This window comes from Melitaea cinxia, chromosome 5 (assembly GCF_905220565.1).
Source record: "Melitaea cinxia chromosome 5, ilMelCinx1.1, whole genome shotgun sequence".
NCBI classification, from domain to species: Eukaryota; Metazoa; Arthropoda; class Insecta; order Lepidoptera; family Nymphalidae; genus Melitaea; species Melitaea cinxia.
Window position 1 is genome coordinate 10,552,504 of NC_059398.1, and position 20,604 is coordinate 10,573,107.

The 20,604-nt window shown below is 36.7% G+C and overlaps 2 protein-coding genes across 2 annotated transcripts in view; both read left to right on the forward strand.

Annotated features, from left to right (window-relative positions):
- The first annotated feature begins 477 nt into the window (after positions 1-477).
- The window catches only part of LOC123653836 (phosphatase and actin regulator 2-like), a 44,132-nt gene continuing 24,005 nt past the window's right edge, over positions 478-20,604 (forward strand). The window contains exons 1-2 of the mRNA XM_045589815.1: positions 478-770; positions 12,156-12,254. Coding sequence (XP_045445771.1) covers positions 680-770; positions 12,156-12,254 — 190 coding nt within the window. The 5' untranslated portion in view covers positions 478-679. The remainder of the gene's footprint in view (positions 771-12,155; positions 12,255-20,604) is intronic.
- LOC123653578 lies at positions 8,573-10,455 on the forward strand. Its single transcript, XM_045589570.1, has one exon. The coding sequence runs from the start codon at positions 9,526-9,528 to the stop codon at positions 10,390-10,392; it is 867 nt and encodes a 288-aa protein (XP_045445526.1). The 5' UTR covers positions 8,573-9,525; the 3' UTR covers positions 10,393-10,455.

The window sequence follows — 20,604 nt, forward strand, 5'->3', positions numbered from 1 at the left end:
GCCATATATATAAAAAATTAGTAAACTGTTGAAAATATTAAAATTAAGAATATTATGATGTCGAACTTGATGTTACTTTAAATATTCTTAGCATCTGGAAACCAAATTAAATGAATAGATGAATAGATAGTGGCAATCATGTTTATAGTTAATACTCTTTGTCAGCTTTCTGGTGGATTTCTGATCTTTATACGTAACGATCGTTCTCCTTCTCTCCAAGCTCCATGGTTTCCTCGGACTAAGAACTATAGTCCGAGATGGTTTCTAATACATGATATCACAGATAACTAATAGATCAAAGAAAGAGAAAGATCAAAAATTAAATTTGAAAACTAAACTTTAATAAACTATATTTAACTATGCTTTGAAGTTAAAATGCTGTAAAACGTAAATTTATTTCCATTTCACTAAAAAAGATCGTTATAATACAAAATTTGAATCAAGTAACTCTTACATTCCAACATATGTCACTTTTTATTTGTTTTTAAACGTTTTCGTACAAACAGTATTTAGTTGTCGGAGATGTAAACATGTATTTGATGTATCACTTATCGTATCACTAATGATCGTCTGTTTGATGTTTTTTATTTTTATAAAATCTTACAAAACTATTATACGACTGAGTGTGTTTTTTTAGACAATGTTACATTACCTTATATTTTTATAAGAATATCCTTCAATGGCTAGTGACAACGAAAAAAGTTTAAGTAATTATAATACAGATGGTTCTCTAAAGAATAATAAGAAGAAGAGTAACAGTGGATTCACTGGTAAGTACAAAATTATTAATAAAACTTAACTAATTGGCTAGATTAATTATTGTATATATCTAAAAACCATAACCTCCTCATAATTATGTTACATGTCAAGACTCATTACTCATGTGTTGACAATAGTGTGCATACAGTTTTTGTGTAAATATTGGGGATATGAATATCACACGAAATAGAAATGCTCAAATACAATGTATGTTAATTTAGAAATCAAAATCTGGAAAATACCATGCTAGTACATTGTCCTCTGTTTTTTTGAGAAAACTCCACTACTAAAGAAAATTTTATAAAGCATAATATAATACATGACGATGAAGTCATAATATGATAACAATGTTAACATATTTATTATTATTAATCTACCTATTCTTGTGTATCTTTCTTTACACCTAAATAATTTAAAATACTATTTCTTATGAAAAGACATTATATTATTAGGTGATCTTTATTAGGAGACCTTTATTAGGAGAACTTTTTTTATTAGGTGAGTATATATAATATTGTTACGTGTTAGGGTTCGAAGGATTTGGAGAGAAAACTTGCTGACTATTTTCAAGACTTTATTCATTAGCACTAGGTCTAACACAAAGCACTAGGTTCAAACACTAAGCACTAAGTTCAAACACTAAGCACTCACGGTGTCCTCAGTCGTAGCCAATGTCGTAGGTTTCGCTGGTACCACTCTTGATCACTAGTTTTCACTTTGAAGTCGCCTCGAAGATCGCTCAAACTGAACTGAACTCGCTCACCTCCCTGCTGCTATTTATATCGGCCGAGATGAGGCCCAGACCATTCTGGAAAGTTCGCACATGTACCCGGTTTTTGAGACTATACTTCTACATAGTTCCACAGTAGTTCCTCTAACGCCATCTAGTATTGAGTAGAGAGTTTCATGCTATCGCTGTCTTTGTGTGGTTTCAATGGTTGCCGCTAGATGGCGCTAGTTTCTTTGTGTGTTCGTAACACTACTCCCCTCTTAGAGATGCTCGTCCTGAGCATCGTTGTTACTGCCATGGTAACGCGCCAGACGGTCTATGTGTACCACTTTGAATGTCCCTCTTGGTTGCTTTTGAATCCTGTAAGTCAGGACTATCCATCATTCAGTCGGGTAACCACGGTGACCCTCCAGTCATAGGTCTACTGGTGTTCGTAATTCTCTACCGTAATTGACATACGCAGGGATAGCTTTTATGCTCTCATGCTCGGCGGTTCAGTACGACAGAAAGAAGAGTGGTATATACTTGTCCCAATCCTTTTTTTTTTCGTCTACCAATTTCGCCAAATGCCTCTCAAGGGTCTGGTTAAATCTCTCAACCATTCCATCAGACTGTGGATGGTACGCAGTGGTCCTCGTCTTATGCATGCCCAAAATTCTGCACACTTCCTGGAATACTTGCGATTCAAAGTTCCCGCCCTGATCAGAATGGATTTCTAGAGGCACACCAAAGCGACATATCACTTCTTCGACTAACTTAGAAGCGACTGTTGTAGCTTCTTGATTTGGTATGGCGAACACTTCGGGCCATTTGGTGAAGTAGTCCATGACGACCATAAAATACTTGTTTCCTGATTCCGTTACAGGAAATGGCCCCGCTACGTCAACTGCAATTCGTTCCCACGGTGCACCGACGTTATACAACCGCAGATTCCCACGGCTCCTGGTCTGTGGTCCTTTTACAGCAGCGCAAGTAGTACATTTGGGGCACCAATCCTGTACATCATCTCGACAATGCAACCAGTAGAATCGTTCTCGCACTTTTGTTAACGTTCTCTTGACACCTAGATGACCTCCTGATACGCCATCATGTATTTCACGGAGAACATCTGGTACTCTCGTTCTTGGGACAATTATCTAAAGGTGGAACTCTCTGCCGTTAGTCTTCTCCCATTTCCGGTAGAGTATTCCGTTTTGAAGTATCAGACTGTCCCATTGAGCCCAGTACGCCTTAGTGACAGCGCCAGTGGGTGCAACCTCACTCCAGATTGGTTTTACGTCACCCCTTTTCTTCCATGTGATGATGTGCCGAAGGTCGTCATCTCTTTCTTGAGCTTCCCTCATAGCATCATTCTCCCAGATACCCAAAGGACTTGTTTTTGTTAGCTTTAATGTTACTTCATTAAATTCTTGCTTAACACAATGTTTGCAGTCTTCCGAACACGGCCATCGTGAGAGTGTGTTGGCATTCCCATGCATTTTTCCGCTGCGGTGTTCCGCCTTGAAGTCGTACTTCTGAAGCTGCTCAATCTACTTGACCTTCTGGGTTCTTGAATTGCAGTAGCCACTTCAAGGCTGCGTGATCAGTTCGCAGTAAAAAGTGTCTGCCGATGAGATATTTGTTGAAATGTTGTAGCGTCTTTACAACAGCCAAAAGTTCTCTTTTTGTCACACAGTAGTTTCTTTCTGGCTTGGATAAAGATTTGCTGAAATATGCAATAACAACTTCTCTTTCACCCTGTTTTTGAGATAACACCGACAAGCGACACTTTTTCGGGTTCAACTTTAATTTGGCCCCCTCTATTTTAGCGAAAACTCGCTCCAAGTTTTGCAAATGGTCCTCGAAGTCACGGCCGACAATGATGACGTCGTCTAAGTAGACTAAGCAAGCCTCTCCAACTAAGCCTGCCAGTACACACTCCATGAGTCGCTCGAATGTGGCAGGTGCGTTGCAAACCCAAAGGGCATGACTTCAAATTGCCATAAACCTTTACCTGTTGATAAAGCTGTCTTCTCCTTGTCTTTCGGATGAATTTCCACCTGCCAGTATCCAGATTTTAGATCTAGGGTTGAGAACCATTTCATGCCACTCAAGGTATCCAAAGTGTCGTCGATTCGAGGTAACGGGTAACTGTCCTTCTTAGAGACATCATTGAGACGCCTATAGTCCCCACAAAATCTCGTGCTACCATCTTTCTTTTTCACTAATACAACAGGTGAGCACCACGGACTTGCAGACGGTTCAATAATCTTATTCCTTCTCATGTCCTCCAAAAGGCCTTCAACTTCTTTTTCCTTTGCAATTGGTATCCGTCTTGCTCGTTGACGAATTGGTCTCTCACTTCCTGTATCTATCCTGTGCTGGAGCACTGATGTTGACCGCGTAGCGCTGTAAAAACTTCTTGGCTTTCATGCTCTGCGAATAAGAGAGATTACTCTTGCAGTCATCGAGTAGCTCAGTCACTAATCCGTAGTTGTTGCTCTTTGCCAAGTCTGCGTCGTCATCGAACTACACTTTTTCATTCAGCCAACTTCTTCGCACTTTCCAACGACGTCACCTTTGTTCAAGCAGATCTCGCGATTATCAAGGTTCAAAACCTTGACACAGCGTTACTGCTTCCACTAACAAGGGTTCTCGCCGTCATCAGTTTTTGCGCCGATGTCTTGGTAGGTGTGTCTTCGATCAACACGCATCTGTTTGACTTTTTGTTTCCAGCTGGCGGTAGTTTCACCAACACCCGAGCTTCCGATCTTCCAGGTATAATGACTTTCTTTACAGATGCGACTTTCCCGCAAGCGCTTCCAAGAATGAAGATTTCTTCTTCACCACACTTGAAAACTCCGTCAGTGACATTAATTCTGCAGTTGTGTTTCTTCATGAAATCCAAACCCAAGATGCAATCATCCATAATCTCAGCCACGATAACGTTATGAGAGTATGAGGACCCCCCCACATACATCGTAACTGACATTTCTCCCAGGACGGGTATTGGCTGACCGGAGGCCGTAAGAAGCCGACAGCTAATTCTCCTCTTGTGTCCCCTTGCGGCTTTTACCAGCTTTGGGTTCACTATTGTTCTAGAGGCTCCTGTGTCCAGAGTCATTTTGCAATCCATCCCGTTAATAGTCCCCTGAATCGCAAGACTATTCCCGCTGCATGCCTGAGAGATAACAGTTATTGGGGCTTCCTCCGCGTCAGCCAGTACTCGCCCCCTTAGTCCTGACTTTTATTCGTTTCCCTGTTCCTCGGGCAGGGGACGAAGCCCCTTGTTTCTTCAGCTCCTCTATTTGTTCCTCGATCCTTTTCATCCTTGCTATCTGGGTCTCCTTCTGCGGGCAGTTGAGCTGAAGATGGCCCCTTTCGCCGCAATTGTAGCACATGACTCCATAGTTTTTCTTTGTAGGAGCCTTGACCTCCTTGACTTCCTCAGAGACCACGCGAATCTTATAGGTCTGCCGTATGTCATGGCGAACAGCCTCGACCTCCAAAGCATGCGCCAATGCTTCCTTTAACGAGGTATGGTGACGAAGCCTCACTGCAGCTCTGACCTCCAGGTCTTTGATTCCGTCGACAAATGCTTGAACAATATTCGTGTCTACCATCTCGGTGTCTGCTCCTGGGTGTGCCTTCCTGACGAGTTTCTCAATTTCCAACGCCCATTGTTGTAATCCTTCTCCTGAGCGTTGGACTCTGTCACGCAGTTGGGCACGGAACACGTGCTCCAGGTGTCGCTCCCCGTATCGGGATTCAAGTGCCTCCATCGAGTCTTGGAACCCGTTTCCTGTATGTGGCAGTGCTTCCAAAACCGACAAAGCTTGCCCTCTGAGCGCAACAGTGAGAGTGGTCAGGCATTGCTCTTCCGTCCATCCGTTGGCAGTAGCAACAGTCTGGAATTGTTGACGATAAGCGTTCCACGGAGTAGCGCCGTCGTACGGAGGCACTTTCACTCTTGGTCCTTGCGCCACTCCGGTACTTCCACACATCGCGACTCCCGTTGTTTCAAGGCGCACTACTTTCTTCTGTAGTTCAGTGAGACCGGTTTTCACATTTTCAACATCCAATCCTAACCCGGTAACTCGTTCTTTCACTACGTCGACATCTTTTCGAAGCTTAGTCACCGCGTCGCTAACATCTTTTATAGCCCAAAGCGTTTTTTCTTGGAGCTCTTTTTGTTGCACTTGTAATTCTTGCAAAGCACCACGAATTTCAGCCTTTTGTTGCTCTTGTGATTCTTGCAATTTGAAATTTGTTTGCTCTTGTGATTCTTGCAAAGCACTACGTATTTCAGCCCTTTGCTGCTCTTGTGATTCTTGCAATTTTAAACTTGTTTGCTCCATATATTGTTTTAAATTTCCATGGTTCTTAACATTATTTGAATTCGTTTTTTCGGGATTTATACCATGTACCTTTTTATATTTGAGGCTCCGATATTTCGGCGCAGTTGCATGCGCCGTGGTCACGGAAGAACTGTTTGATTATTGCGGGTAGATGTTATGGGCAGACATATCGGTCTACCCTCCGTCTCAGTCTTCTATTACGCTCGATACCGGTACCACTGTCTGCAAACTCACTACTCACTCGAACCTGTTTTCGACACACGACACTCACTGTATCCATACGCGAAACGGCACTTTTATGTTTTCCGTTGTCCCGACACAAACGAACCACTGGACTCCAGACACTCGACAGTTTAAACCCATCCTCACGATTGAAATTTTTGTGTTTGGTAATTTCAATCGCTTCCCTGACCATTCTCGGTATGTAGTGGCGTTCTGTTGAGATAATCTGAGAATTATGCAACTCGATCCAGTGATTTGTGCCCGATTGTATCAAGTGTTCAGCGATGGCCGATTTTTGCGTATCGTTATTTTTGACCGCTTTTATGTGCTCCTTTATACGGCATGCTATTGTGCGCTTTGTTTGGCCGATATATGAACTACCACAACTGCAGTCGATTTTATAAACACCAGGTTTTTCCAACGGAAAATTATCTTTGGGCGATCGTAGACATTGTGATACACTTTTCAAAGGAGTGAAGATAGTTTTAATTGCATACTTTTTTAAGATATTTGAGACATTATCCGTCACCCTCTTTACATACGGCAAAAATACTGGCTGTCTATCTACTACCTGCCTCTGTAACTGGTGCCTATTCATGTGTCTAGGTGGAAGTTTTCCTGAATATCCATTGCCCTGTAGGACCTGCCGCACGTGTTGTAACTCATTGTGTAGGTGTTCGTCATCACAAAGATCATATGCACGGTTTGTGAGTGATGCCACTACAGAGTTCAGATGTCCAGGATGGTGATGCGAAGTAGCTTTGAGGTAACGATCTGTATGTGTGGGCTTTCTGTATACAGAGTGACTGAGTGTACCGTCAATACGCACCTGAATCTTTACATCAAGGAATGCTAAGCTTCTGTCTACCTCCATCTCACAGGTTAGTTTTATTTTAGGATGAATGTTGTTTAAATATGCCAGATAATCTTCAACGTCTCGTTTGTTTCCCTTCACTATGCAAAAAACATCATCAACGTACCTTTTCCATATAAAAAGGTAAATGGTATAAATCCCGAAAAAACGAATTCAAATAATTGTTTGCTCCATTAATTTAATTAAACTTTCTAATTGAAGAGCCACTTGAGAGTCTGTAGAAGCTACGGTGTCGCTGGTGGGAGTGGTAAGGTGGCTGGATCCAGTTGGCGGGGCCTGAGCCTGAGTAGGCGGGGCCTGAGCCCGAGCGGGCGGGGCCTGAGCCCGAGTGGGTGTGGCCTGAGCCCGAGTGGGTGGGGCCTGAGTCCGAGTAGGCGGGGCCTGCGTCCGAGTAGGCGGGGCCAGGGGGCGTGGTCAGTGGGCGGGGCATGATAGGCGGAGTCAGTAGGCGGGGCTTGGTCCACGTTGGGCGGAGCTTGGTCTCCAGTAGGTGTGGCCTCCGCAGCTCGTTGTGCCCTTGTCCTGACGCCCTTGTCCCAAGTCTTCTCTCGGAGTCAATGGCATCTCCAAATCTCACTTCCAACACCAGTTGTTACGTGTTAGGGTTCGAAGGATTTGGAGAGAAAAACCTGCTGACTCTTTTCAAGACTTTATTCACTAGCACTAGGTCCAACACAAAGCACTAGGTTCAAACACTAAGCACTCACGATGTCCTCAGTCGTAGCCAATGTCGTTGGTTTCGCTGGTACCACTCTTGATCACTAGTTTTCACTTTGAAGTCGCCTCGAAGATCGCTCAAACTGAACTGAACTCGCTCACCTCCCTGCGGCTATTTATATCGGCCGAGACGAGGAACAGACCAATCTGGAAAGTTCGCGCATGTACCCGGTTTTCTTCTTCTACCCGGTTTCTATCTTGTCCTGCAAGGATGCTGGTGTTTTACAAATAACCCTGTATATATATATATATATATATATATATATATATATATATATATATATATATATATATATATATATATTGTTACGTGTTAGGGTTCGAAGGATTTGGAGAGAAAGACCTGCTGACTCTTTTCAAGACTTTATTCACTAGCACTAGGTCCAACACAAAGCACTAGATTCAAACACTAAGCACTAAGTTCAAACACTAAGCACTCACGATGTCCTCAGTCGTAGCCAATGTCGTAGGTTTCGCTGGTATCACTCTTGATCACTAGTTTTCACTCTTGAAGTCGCCTCGAAGATCGCTCAAACTGAACTACCCTCGCTCGCCTCGCTGCGGCTATTTATATCGGCCGAGACGAGGCCCAGACCATTCTGGAAAGTTAGCGCATGTACCCGGTTTTCGAGACTATACTTCTATATAGTTCCACAGTTGTTCCTCTAACGCCATCTAGTATTGAGTAGAGAGTTTCATGCGGTCTCTGTTTTTGCGTGGTTTCAATGGTTGCCGCTAGATGGCGCTAGATTCTTTGTGTGTCCTTAACAATATGTTATATATGGTCAAATTGAGTAACCTCCTCCTTTTTTTTGAAGTCGGTTAACAAAATTGCCAGTTTTTGATACATATTATGATTTTTATAGCCGTTAAATAACTTGAGAGTATGATAACCAACCTTGAGATCACATATTAAATTAACTCTTGTGTCTCATATTTAACATTGTCAAAGCAAGCTAAAAAATATATAGTAATGATCCGTCAAAGTTACCCCGATTGACTGTATTATTTTTGCGTTGTTGTAATTTTTTTTTGACTTAATTGTGACATTTCCTTTAATTTGTGATAACAATAATTTCAAGCGTTTTATATTGGGCGCGTTCCACATAGCGACGACAACGACCGCAACAGCCTCAACGCCCTGTTTGTCTCGTCGCGAGCTAACACTCGACGTCATAGATGACGTCACTATTTGTGACCACATCGCGCCCACTTCGACCAAATAATATGGGTGGGCTTAGAGTTGCCTTTTATCTAAACGTGGCTGGAATTAACAAAAAAAAACCTGTCAGTGTCAAATTGTGAACGTTCTCTTATTCGATTCGGCAAAATGCAACGATGAATTCCCGGGAACCCGTGTTGAATTAAGTTATATTCCAATCCATGCGAAATATGTACTCCCAACCCCCTACAGCTGCATGTTTTCACCATACCGCCATATTGCAAGCACACAGCTGATACCTGACAGCGCCCAAATATGTGTTCCTCTTATAAACTTCGCCTACAACTACATTTTTTACGGTAGTGGAATGGTTATTTCAGTTGTCGTTGTTATTGTAGGCCTGTAGTAGAACGTGCTCAATATATTATGGGGTAATATATTTTAAGAGCTGGCAGCACGCTGTCAACCTTGTTGACAGGAATGACAGATGTCAATGCATTATTTACGAAGCATTTTTGTTGTTTAACGTTTTCGTCATTTATGTAGATTATTACATAGTCATGATTGTTCGCTTCGCATTAGATTAAATCTGTTTTAAAAAGTAACAGACAGGTTCCAGTAAGAAAGAAAAAAAAAACGGTTGTTCGAATTTTCGTTTTATTAAAGCTTTGTTATTAAAAAAAATTGTTGCAACTCTCATTTTAACGAGATTTTATGATTAATAATGAATTTTAAAATAGAAGACAGTACTAACGAAAAAGTACCTTCAAAGTTTGAAGAAATTATAAAAGACATCACCAGAAAAAGATCAACACAAAGCTTAGAATCGATACGAAAAGATCTATTTCTTACACTTGTTGTTTATATTATGACAGAAAATGGGTTTTTGCCAGTTTTTCAGAAAACAGTTGAAAACTGTTCAGAAAATAATATAGCTATGGATAAAATATCTGGTCTGACATTAGATACAGAAAAATGTGAGATAGATTTTATATTAGTGGGCTTTGATGATATAACAGTAAAATTAATATTATGTCCGTTGGGAATAACAGTTTTAGTAAATGTATTCATTAGTGATGTAAATTCAGATGTTTATTCTGTTTGTTTTTCAATAAATCAGTATGTTGTTTCTCCCGAGGCCTTAATTGTGCCAATGATTTTTCGTAACTTAAAGCACTTTTCAAATATATTCAAAAACAAAATTATTACCCCAGTAAAGAGTTCTATCCGTAATTTTTATGGCTACTCCAGTGCAAGTTTATTGGGACTTCCTGAAGAGTTATTGTTTAATATTTTCTTGAGACTTCCAATTAATGACATTATAAATGTTTCTCAAACATGTAAAAAGTTGGCTTTGTTGTTGAAAAATCGTAGTTTCTGGCATAAACTCTTACTAAGAGATTTTAAAAATGAACTTGTTGGTGACAAAGATGACTTGAAAAAAATATATAAGGACGCATATATTGCTGAACAAGAATCAAGGCAAAGATCAAGTCAATTGCGTTGTAGAACAGGAACACTACATGACTTAATGGATTTATCTGATTTTGTGTCATATATTGATAATCCTTTATGGGATGTTATAATTTAATCATATATTTTTATTTTTACTGTAAATCTGGAAATAAATTTTATTAACTTATGGTTTTCAAAATATATCTTTTATTTTAACAGCATAAGCTAAAATTTATAGTGCCTTTGTGTATATTTGATACCAATTTTTTTAAATAATTATGTATGTAATATACAATATATTATTGGCTTCATTGTTAAGATCCAATAGATATAGAAGAAGAAATCAGCTTATCTTTATTATTACTATTTTCTACCATGCTTATAATATGGTGAGAACCATATCCCAACATTAAGATGATGAAAGATGTATTCAATAAATACATCCTTTAAATAATTCTATTTATTAATTTTTAAACCAACTTTTTTGAAATTAATTGATAATAATGATTATTTTATCAAAAACTTGATATCAACGCAGTTTGAACTTTAGAAGAGGAAATGAGGACCAAAAGCCTGTATGGTAACTTTGTTCACTATGCTTCGATAGTGAAATTCCTGAATTAATTTTAATTACTTTAAAACTCTGAACGACTATCTGGAAATGAATAATAACGGTAATGAAATCAATTTAACCAATAGATTTGGGTGAAATTTTGGTGTAAGTACTTAAACTGTCTTATAATTAATCCTAGATGTGTAAAACAAGTAAGAAAGAATTTATGACAAATTTTTAAATTATGCTTCCTATGTATTTTTGTATACTGATTGTAAATTCTGTAATGTATTAAAAGCATTTTCCATCGCCTTTATATGGATAAACTACTAATAATACTTACTTTATTGTGCATAGAAGTTAAAGTACATAGGTATCTTAAAAAATTAATCTTACAAAATAATATGCACAAAGGCGGTCTTATCGGTAGGTAAGTGATTTCTTCCAGACAACGTTGGGGGTAGAGGAGATTTTAAAACAATTCAGAGTAGGGTCATTAAAAAAGGCCAAAAAAGTGAATAATATAAAAAATACAGACCCATTACATTATATTTTATCGTAATATATTAAATAAATACAAAAAATATATACCTATTACATTAATTTATTAAGTAGGTAATGGAAAGGGCAGTCCAAATCGTCATAAAATGTTTGAAACATTTTATTGATTCCCGTCCGAACGGTTTTTTAGTAAAGGTACCAATGAACTACATGTAAAATGGCGAGATGCAAGTGCAAAGACACCAATGCTACTACATACTTTGATGAATTAAATATATTATACATAAATAATTAAAAAAACACGACTTTATGTTCCGACCATATAAAACGCCAATTTCATATGTAAGGACCCAATATTTAAAAAAAAACGTTTTTATTCAAACCCTAAGATACCCATGTACACTCAATACATATGATAAAAATGGAACGGCTTACTGTCTGTACATTTAAGATATATGAGAAAAAATATTATTGGGACTTTTATCAACGCAAATAGCACTCAAAAAATGATTGTCAGAATTTTCGTCTGTTTGTCTGTGTAATATATTGCGGCAAGCTTAGCTTAACATTTAGTGTTTGTTTCATGTCAATCAGTTCATAAATAAAAAAGTTATGCCAATTTAAAAATCACGTTCAACATGTAAAGTCACTATTCGACGCGGACGAAGTTGCGAGCACAGCTAGTACATAATATATCGCAAATATATTTTTTTTAAACTGTCGTTTATAGGGAAAAAAGTGTAGAAAACAATAATTGACAAAAGTTGAACTAAAAATGAAGTAATATTGCTTTATGCAGTGCTTAGTTAATAAATAAATTACGTATCAAACTAAATTTTCTATAGGTGCAGACAAATTTAACCAGGGTGCACAACCGCCTATTGGTAAAGGAGGGCGACATCTATCCATACCATTTGATACTTCAGCTGCTAATGGTGATTTAAGTAAGTCCACTTTTTTTATAACATTTTCTATTTTAGTCCATATTTCGACCACTACTTATAATGAGGCAATTTTTTAGCTTAATAAATTTATATGGAGTTTACTCAATTCGACCGTATATATATATATATATATATATATGTTCGGGGATAACTCCGACGTTTATGAACCAATTTTGATAATGCTTTTGTTGTTGAAAAGAAGATATCCTTAGTTTGGTACCATGATAAGGAAACCAGGATCTGATGATGGGATCCCAGAGAAATCGAGGGGAAACTCTCGAAAATCCGCCATAACTTTTTACTGGGTGTACCGATTTTAATGATTTTTAATTTAATCGAAAGCCGATGTTTATCATGTGGTCACATTGAAATTTCATCGAGATCTGATTACAACTTTTGGAGTAATTTTTGATAATGCGTATTTACTTGACTATTTTTTCATCTACCTACGTTGTATTACTTGTTGATATAATTGAAGTCGGTTTTTCTTCGTTTGAATGCAAACACAATTATTTAAATGACAACTACACACATGTCTATTTGGGACTTAAAGATACTCACCGTGAAGATACCCTAAATTAATGTATTTAAAAAAATATAGTCCAAATATTTTTCTAAGCAATCCAGCTATACATCACATAGTATCTACACAAATCCAATGCATTTTAAGTTTTGTTTACCGTTATGGGTCATAGTTTTTGAATGAGGCATATAATTGCATTAAAATAACTAAAATGTAAATGTCTATTAGATTATTTTAGTAATTAAAAAAGTTGCAATTATTTCATACTTTATTTTAACATGGTGGGTGATATGGTAGTAAATTTACATACGAACTTCGCATTCAGCCTGTATCATCCCACTGGTGGGTATAGGCGTCTTTCTCCATGTGGGAGAAGGATTGGAGCTTAATCCACCACGCTGCTCCACTGCTGGTTAGTGAATATAAGAACTTAAGAAATTATAAAAATGACGGATACCTAATATTGTCATGGGTGTATACATATATATGTAATATTGATTTAATATTTTGTCAAATATCAAATGAGATGGTCTATATTTTGGAAAAAAATGCGACAGCTATTATTCTAATTACAAATTGATTAAAACAAAAATTTTTGACTTTGATATACTATCGGTAGAAAAGATTAACTAATAACTAATGTCTATATAGATACAAACAAATTAATGTACAATTGATTTATAGAAATTATTTATTATCTCAATGTAAGAGTAATACGAAAATGACAGTTTGATGTGGCGGGGACATATGAAGTAGGGTGAGTGTTGCGCACGTAAGATGCGCCGCGCAGCCTCCATTCGTACCCTTGCCTCCGCGGCGCCATCATCTTAAATTATCGCGTGTTTTACGAGATAAACGCCATACAAAGAGTGATATATAAATGTAGGGCCTCGTGTCTCGTTTACGTGCTGATGACTTGGAGGTGAATAAAACCGTGGAGGGGCCGCGGGTGGCGCGCGACGGGCCGCCGTGGCGGTGCTACGGACCCATGCTTACTCATAGTCGATCCGATGGCGATTTCCCTATTTACACAAGAGGTGAGAGGGCATTCCTTCTTAGTACAATTTTGAGTTCAACTAAAACATCCTTGTTACAAGCAAAACGTCACGGGTTTTGTAATTTACTTTATATAAATTACTTACTTCAAGTGGACGACCACGTCCATGCTAGTAATTCCAAACAATACATTATAAGTACGGAAGTATTATAATATTCACCTAATAACGCTACCACTCGTAACTAAAAGGAGATTTACAAATCGATATCTTAGCTTCCTTCTATTGAGAGTCATAAAAAACGTATTATGTACATATAAACATGTAAATTTAAATATATATTGTGTATGTAAAGATTTTGCGTTACTGGTTTACCGGATGAGTAAACTTTTTACTTCTATTTAACGTTTAAAGCTTCATCGCATATTTTATATGCTTAAATAGGTTTAAGCTTGAAAATACGCTCGACTTATTTTCTAGGACAGTGTCTCTATTAATAAATAAAGGTTACACGCTTAATCAAGCCGACCACACGATATAATCAACCATAATAATATGTATCTACAATGACCAAACATACGAAACATTTTTACATGAGTCTAAACAGGTTCTGTTGATTTTTTAATTATTTTACATAAGTTTATTTACGTTGATTTATTTGACGTACGTACATATTTTTAATAATAGGTACGTAGTTATATAGACAAGCATATGGTGTGGTTCTGATCGGTGTTCTAACGTCTTCTATCTAGTCTTGTAACTCTCTGAGCATTGTTTGTACCTCGTAAACCTGAATATTAACTTGTTACACTATAAAATACATAAAACGTTGTGAAGAGTAATTACTCAATACGGTTTATATAAATATATTTGCTTTTCTAACTCTTGTGTTTCCGTCTTCTAATCACTAAAACCGCCTAGCTTACAAGTCGTCGCCTGCTTGATTCGCATATAAATTTTTTTATTATCCTATACAATAAAGTCATCAAACAAGCGTACAGCTGACCTGATGGTAAGTGATTATCGTAACCTGTAGACGCCTGCAGAAGCACCGTAAGCGCGTTGCCGTCCCTACCCCTGACCTCCCCAGCAGCTCTGGCCATCTTGCTCGCCACAGAGACACAACACTACTTGAGAGCAGTATTATTTAGCTGTGATCTTTTATAAGATCTTATTACTTCCCCAAATGGATTGCTCTAGAGTTGGGACAACATATATCTTGCTATGGCCTACCTCAATGAATCTGTTACTCTATAAAAAGAAAAAAATTTCCTCGTTTTTGCACAATTTTTATTGAGTATCAAATACGCTCCGATAGATCGATTATTATAGCCTTACACGATAAATGGGCTATCTACACTATTTTTTTTTAAATTAGAACCAGTACCTAGTTCCTGAGATTAGCTCGTTCAACCAAACAAACTCTTCAGCTTTATAATATTGGTATTCATTTGATTTCATAAGTTCCTGTCATATAAAACATCGGCAGTAATCCTTTTAATTTTATTTTTAATCGACTTCAAAAAGGAGGAGGTTTTTTATCGTTTGCGAGCAAACACATAATTTTTTAATGCAATGATAGGCTTGCGTTTGACCATTATTTCTCCTGATGATAATTGAAAATGCGGTCTAAGATGGAGCACGCTTACCTAGAAGTAACCTATTCACTCGCGACTTAAAGGTCCCCAGGTTCCATTATTTGGCCGTACGGATCAAGAATGTACTAGCGAATCGCTTAGTGCGTATAGGGGGAATGTCAACCATATAAGGGTGGCGTAACGCAGAGCGTCTGGATAAAAATGACTTGTAATTGTGTTTTTTTTCTTAAAGTGCAATAAAGAATATACATGTTTGGACATCCAGTAAAGACAATATTAATCTATAGTCTACTAGCTGACCCCGCAAACGTTGTTTTGCCATAATTACATGTCATTAACCCCCTTAATCCCTCCTCCTCTTATAACTTAGGGATATGAAAAATAGATGTTGGCTGATTCTCAGACCTACCCGATATGCACACAAAATTTCATAAAAATCGGTCTAGCCGTTTCGGAGGAGTATTGTAACTAACATTGTGACACGAGAATTTTATATATGAGAATAATCTATTCTCAATTTGATTGACGCGTGTGTGTCACATATAGTATGTGTAATATTGTTATTGATTTAATGTATTTTTATGCATAGTTAAAAAAAATATTAGCATTGCTGAACTATGCTGAACTATATAAACTATAAGTGTGCAAAATTTCATACTCCTCCGTCCGCGCATTTTTCGTAAAAAGTGGTACAAAATTTTATGTTTTACGTATTAATATATAGATATAAGATAAGATATAAATATGAAATTAAGATATAGTAAGACGTAATAACATAATTGTGTTTGCTCGCAAACAAAAAAAAAAAAACTACTTCAATTACATCGACAAGTAATACAACGTAGATCGACGAAGAAATAGTCAAGCAACTACGCGTTATCAAAGATTACTCAAAAAGTAGTTATCAGATCTCGACAAAATTTATATGTGACCACATGATAAACATCAGTTTTCGATTAAATTAAAAATTATCAAAATCGGTACACCCAGTAAAAAGTTATTGCCGATTTTCGAGAGTTTTCCTCGATTTGTCTGGGATCCCATCATCAGATCCTGGTTTCCTTATCATGGTACCAAACCAAACTTATCAAAATCGGTACATCCAGTAGAAAGTTATGCGGTATAATACAACGTAGGTCGACGAAGCGAAAAGCGTCAAGTAAAAACGCATTATTAGCTATAACTCAAAAAGTAGTTGTTAGATCTCAAATAAATTTAAATGGGACCAATTGGCACACACCACCTTTCGATTAAAAAAAAATTGTCGAAATCGGTCTACCCGGTCAAAAGTTCTGATGTAACATACATAAAAAAAATACAGTCGAATTGAGAACCTCCTCCTTTTTTGGAAGTCGGTTAAAAAAGAAACAAATCCAATTCCCTAAATGCCTTTGACCAATCACACTATTATGACGTATTTCAACATAAATACATAGGCATTAAACTGTTTAGCTTGCAGAACATGTCAATAATAATATGAGACATACGCTTCACTGGCAATTCTGCTTACCAGAATCCACCGTGCTTGAATAAATATTCTGAATATGAATATTAGGAAGCCGTATCGTAGAACAGCGCAGTATAAACCGACCGTTTAAATTATAAATGAAATTTTCAAAATAAGACAATCTACGCTGTTGCTATCATTGTAAATAAAACATAATATTCGTATATGTTTGTGTTAATAGAAAAAAAATGTGGTGTCATGGGACACCAGGTAGGAACGAAGTTTCTTCGGATAGTATAGAAGCAACTAGGGTTGCCAACCATACTTTATAATAAAGTATTCTACTTTATTTTTGGTAAATATACTTTATACTTTTGCATACAAATAAAGTATATGAAAATACTTTATTTTCAATCTTTACTGTGATGCGTGAAACAAAATACTCATTATGGGTACTTAGCTATTTAACGGTACACATAAGGTAAAACGAATGATGGAAAGGATTTAAAATTACTGAACGAAATGTTAGATGTCAGATGTGGTGTTTTGAATGTGACAGGACAGGTGACAATCTGACATTTGTCACAGATGTCACTACTCACTATCAACGATATTGTAGAAAAATTGACCGTTGGCTTTGTTTATATGTAGTTAAGGAATCAATGGTTGGAAAAATGGTTTGGCCTTAACGAAGATAACTGGCTTTCAATACTTCCTAACGTGTCCTTAAAAAATGCGGTTAAATTTGAACATTTTGAAATGATAATTATAAAAACTAAATTACAAGACGGATTAAATATTAAGATGCAGGATATATATTCCGAATGTATAAAACAAAAAAAAAATCACTAATGATGATAAAGAATTTTCAGTGAAAAGTACAGTTGAAAAATGGCAATATATACTTAAAAATGCACCTGATAGCTTACCAAATATGAAAAAAAAATTCTTACTCTCTGTTCCCACTACTTAAGCTTTCACTGAAAGGGTTTTTTTAGTGATGAATCTAAAGTAGCGAGAAGAGAGATATAGCGTCAATAAATTTAATTAGAAACGAATTTTTATTTATATAAATTTAAATATTGATTGTTAAACAAGTTTGAAACATTTAAACATAACAAAAAATTGTTAGCATGTGCTAAAGGCATACAAAAATACGTTTTTAAAGCAATAAAAACATAAAATTTGAAAAATACTTTTTTTTTCTTCCAAATACTTTATTTTTTCCTATCCAAACCATTTTATACGTTTTTTTTTTGTCAAAAAAAGTTGGCAACCCTAGAAGCAACACAAATGAAAAAAAAATGTTGAATCTATACTAATATTATAAAGCTGAAGAGTTTGTTTGTTTGTTTGTTTGAACGCGCTAATCTCAGAAACTACTGGTCCGATTTGGAACATTCTTTTAGTGTTAGATAGCCCATTTATCGAGGAAGGTTATAGGCTTTATATCATCACGCTAAGACCAAAAGGAACGAAGCACCAATGAAGAATGTTTCAAAATCGGGGGTTCTTTTTTCCTTTCGAGAGCTTCCTCTGCGTGCGCTGTGAAAACAGTTAAAGTTTCGCAAAAATCATGTATGACAGAATTGATCCTCTTTAAAAGTTCTAAAAAAAGTCCAGAAGTTCCGCGCGCAGAAGCTATTTTATAATATATAATTTCTAGTCATTGATTTTTTTTAATTTTGTTGATTGGTTTTTAATTAAGTACATAAAAGTATTTATGAAATTTAGTATTTTAGAAAATAACAAATACCGTAAAATAAAATAAATCAAACAAAATAATAATAATAATAATTCAAACTATTAAGTGAAATAAAAAACATATGGCTTTATTTATTTTTGTCGACAGTATAAAATTACATAAATAATTTAAAAAAAAGTTTACTAGTAATATTTTAGTTTTACAAACGTCACATTATACAGTCGTGTGACTAATATTACGTCACTTCCATTATATATTTTTCTTACGGTTTTAGTATCACATTTTTTTCAGTTCGCTCGCCCAGCCAAATGTCAAGCGTGCCGTAAGGAACTTCGTTCCAATAGAAGATAAGAAAATATCCTAAAATTTGACAGACAAAATAGTATTCCTAACATAGCACGCAAATCTTTAGATCTTTATACCAATGCTAATATATTTTGTCATTTGTCTTTATTAGTTAGCAGTTAGTAAATTTGTTGTTGACTCAGATGTTAGAAATGTCAATTGAATTACTCTGTTAAGAGGAATATGATAAATACTCGCATTATCAAGCGTTATCTAATCTATATCATTTCTATTCAATGTCTTAGTTGTAATTCGTGCTCCGATTACTTTAGACATGTAGGTGTTTAAACGAACCTATTATTTTAATTATTTGGTTTATGTGTACTCGGTGGTGTAAAATGGATGACTTCATTCTAAAAGTGAAAGAGACGTCGAGACTGAGGCCGATAGATAATGATACCCAGAGTGATAGTGGAATTTTGGAAAACAATGTAAATCAAAGTAAGTTCGTATGTTTGCCTTGTTTTTTTATTTTATTTTGAATAACTAAGTTATATTGTATTCAAACTTGATGTGACCAATATTTTATATGCACTACTTGACAAGACTGACATTGTCCTCTTTGAATTCCATAAGATCATAACTTTGAGGTTTGCCGAACTATCCAGACCAATTTTTTAAAGCCTAAAATCTTCAATAGACACATTTACAAGTATAACTTACTAACAAATAACATTTTATATGAACTTGAATTTTATGTGAACGTCGCAGCGATTTAGTTGAATTAATCTATCGATTATCAGCCTTGCCATTTTACTAAATGACACCATTCCGCAATCGCTACAAAATAAATCCATTCAATATGCCTCTACAATATTCAGGCTCTGGCTGATGCTTAGTTCTATCTTAGTTATTTTTGTACCACTAAGTTGAATAGGAGGGACACATGTTGGACTTTTATTTTTCCCTGTAAAGACTAACAACTCACTTTTGTTAAGACTGTATCTTAGTCCATGCTGCTCAGCATATCCTTCACAGATTGCAAGTAACTTTCTAATTCCGCATATTGAGGGACTCAGCAGCACCATGTCATCTGCATAATTTAAGTTATTTACGCTTACACCATCTATATTGCATCCGACATGTGTCCTGCCGAGTCCAACAAGTAATTCATTAATATAAATATTAAAAAGCCTCGGGGAAGTGCGACCACCCTGCCTTACCCCACACTCAAGTTTGTATGGTTCAGACAATGCACTTGACCATTTTACAAAATTTCTCTGTTTGTCATACCAGATGGACAATATAGATATTAGTGACGCAGGAATGCCCTTCCCCCGAAGCTTTTCCCACAGGATATTATAGGAAACTAGGTCAAAGGTGGTGTTTTCCTATCAGTATAATATTTGACAGCGTGCTTCAGTGCAAAAATGGAACTCTCAGTTGACAACCCAGCACGAAAACCAAACTGTGAATCGTGTAACTGTGTGTATCCACCGAGGCGAGAGTCAAGCACGCTGTCAAATATCATAGTTGCCAGTGAAATAGGCCGGTAATTACCCTTGTACGCTATGTCCCCCGTCCTGTTTTTTTGTAATAGGTACAACTATTGTGTCCAACATCTCCTGTGGTAGGTAAGAGTGACCTATACAGAGATTGAAGAACATTGTCAACACTCCTGGCAGTGCATACCAGCATTTTGAAGGTGCTCGATGCTGAGTCCATCGTATCCTGGAGATTTACCTCTTGCGAGCAAATGAAAAAATTGAGATTGTATCTTTATATTAATCTATATAT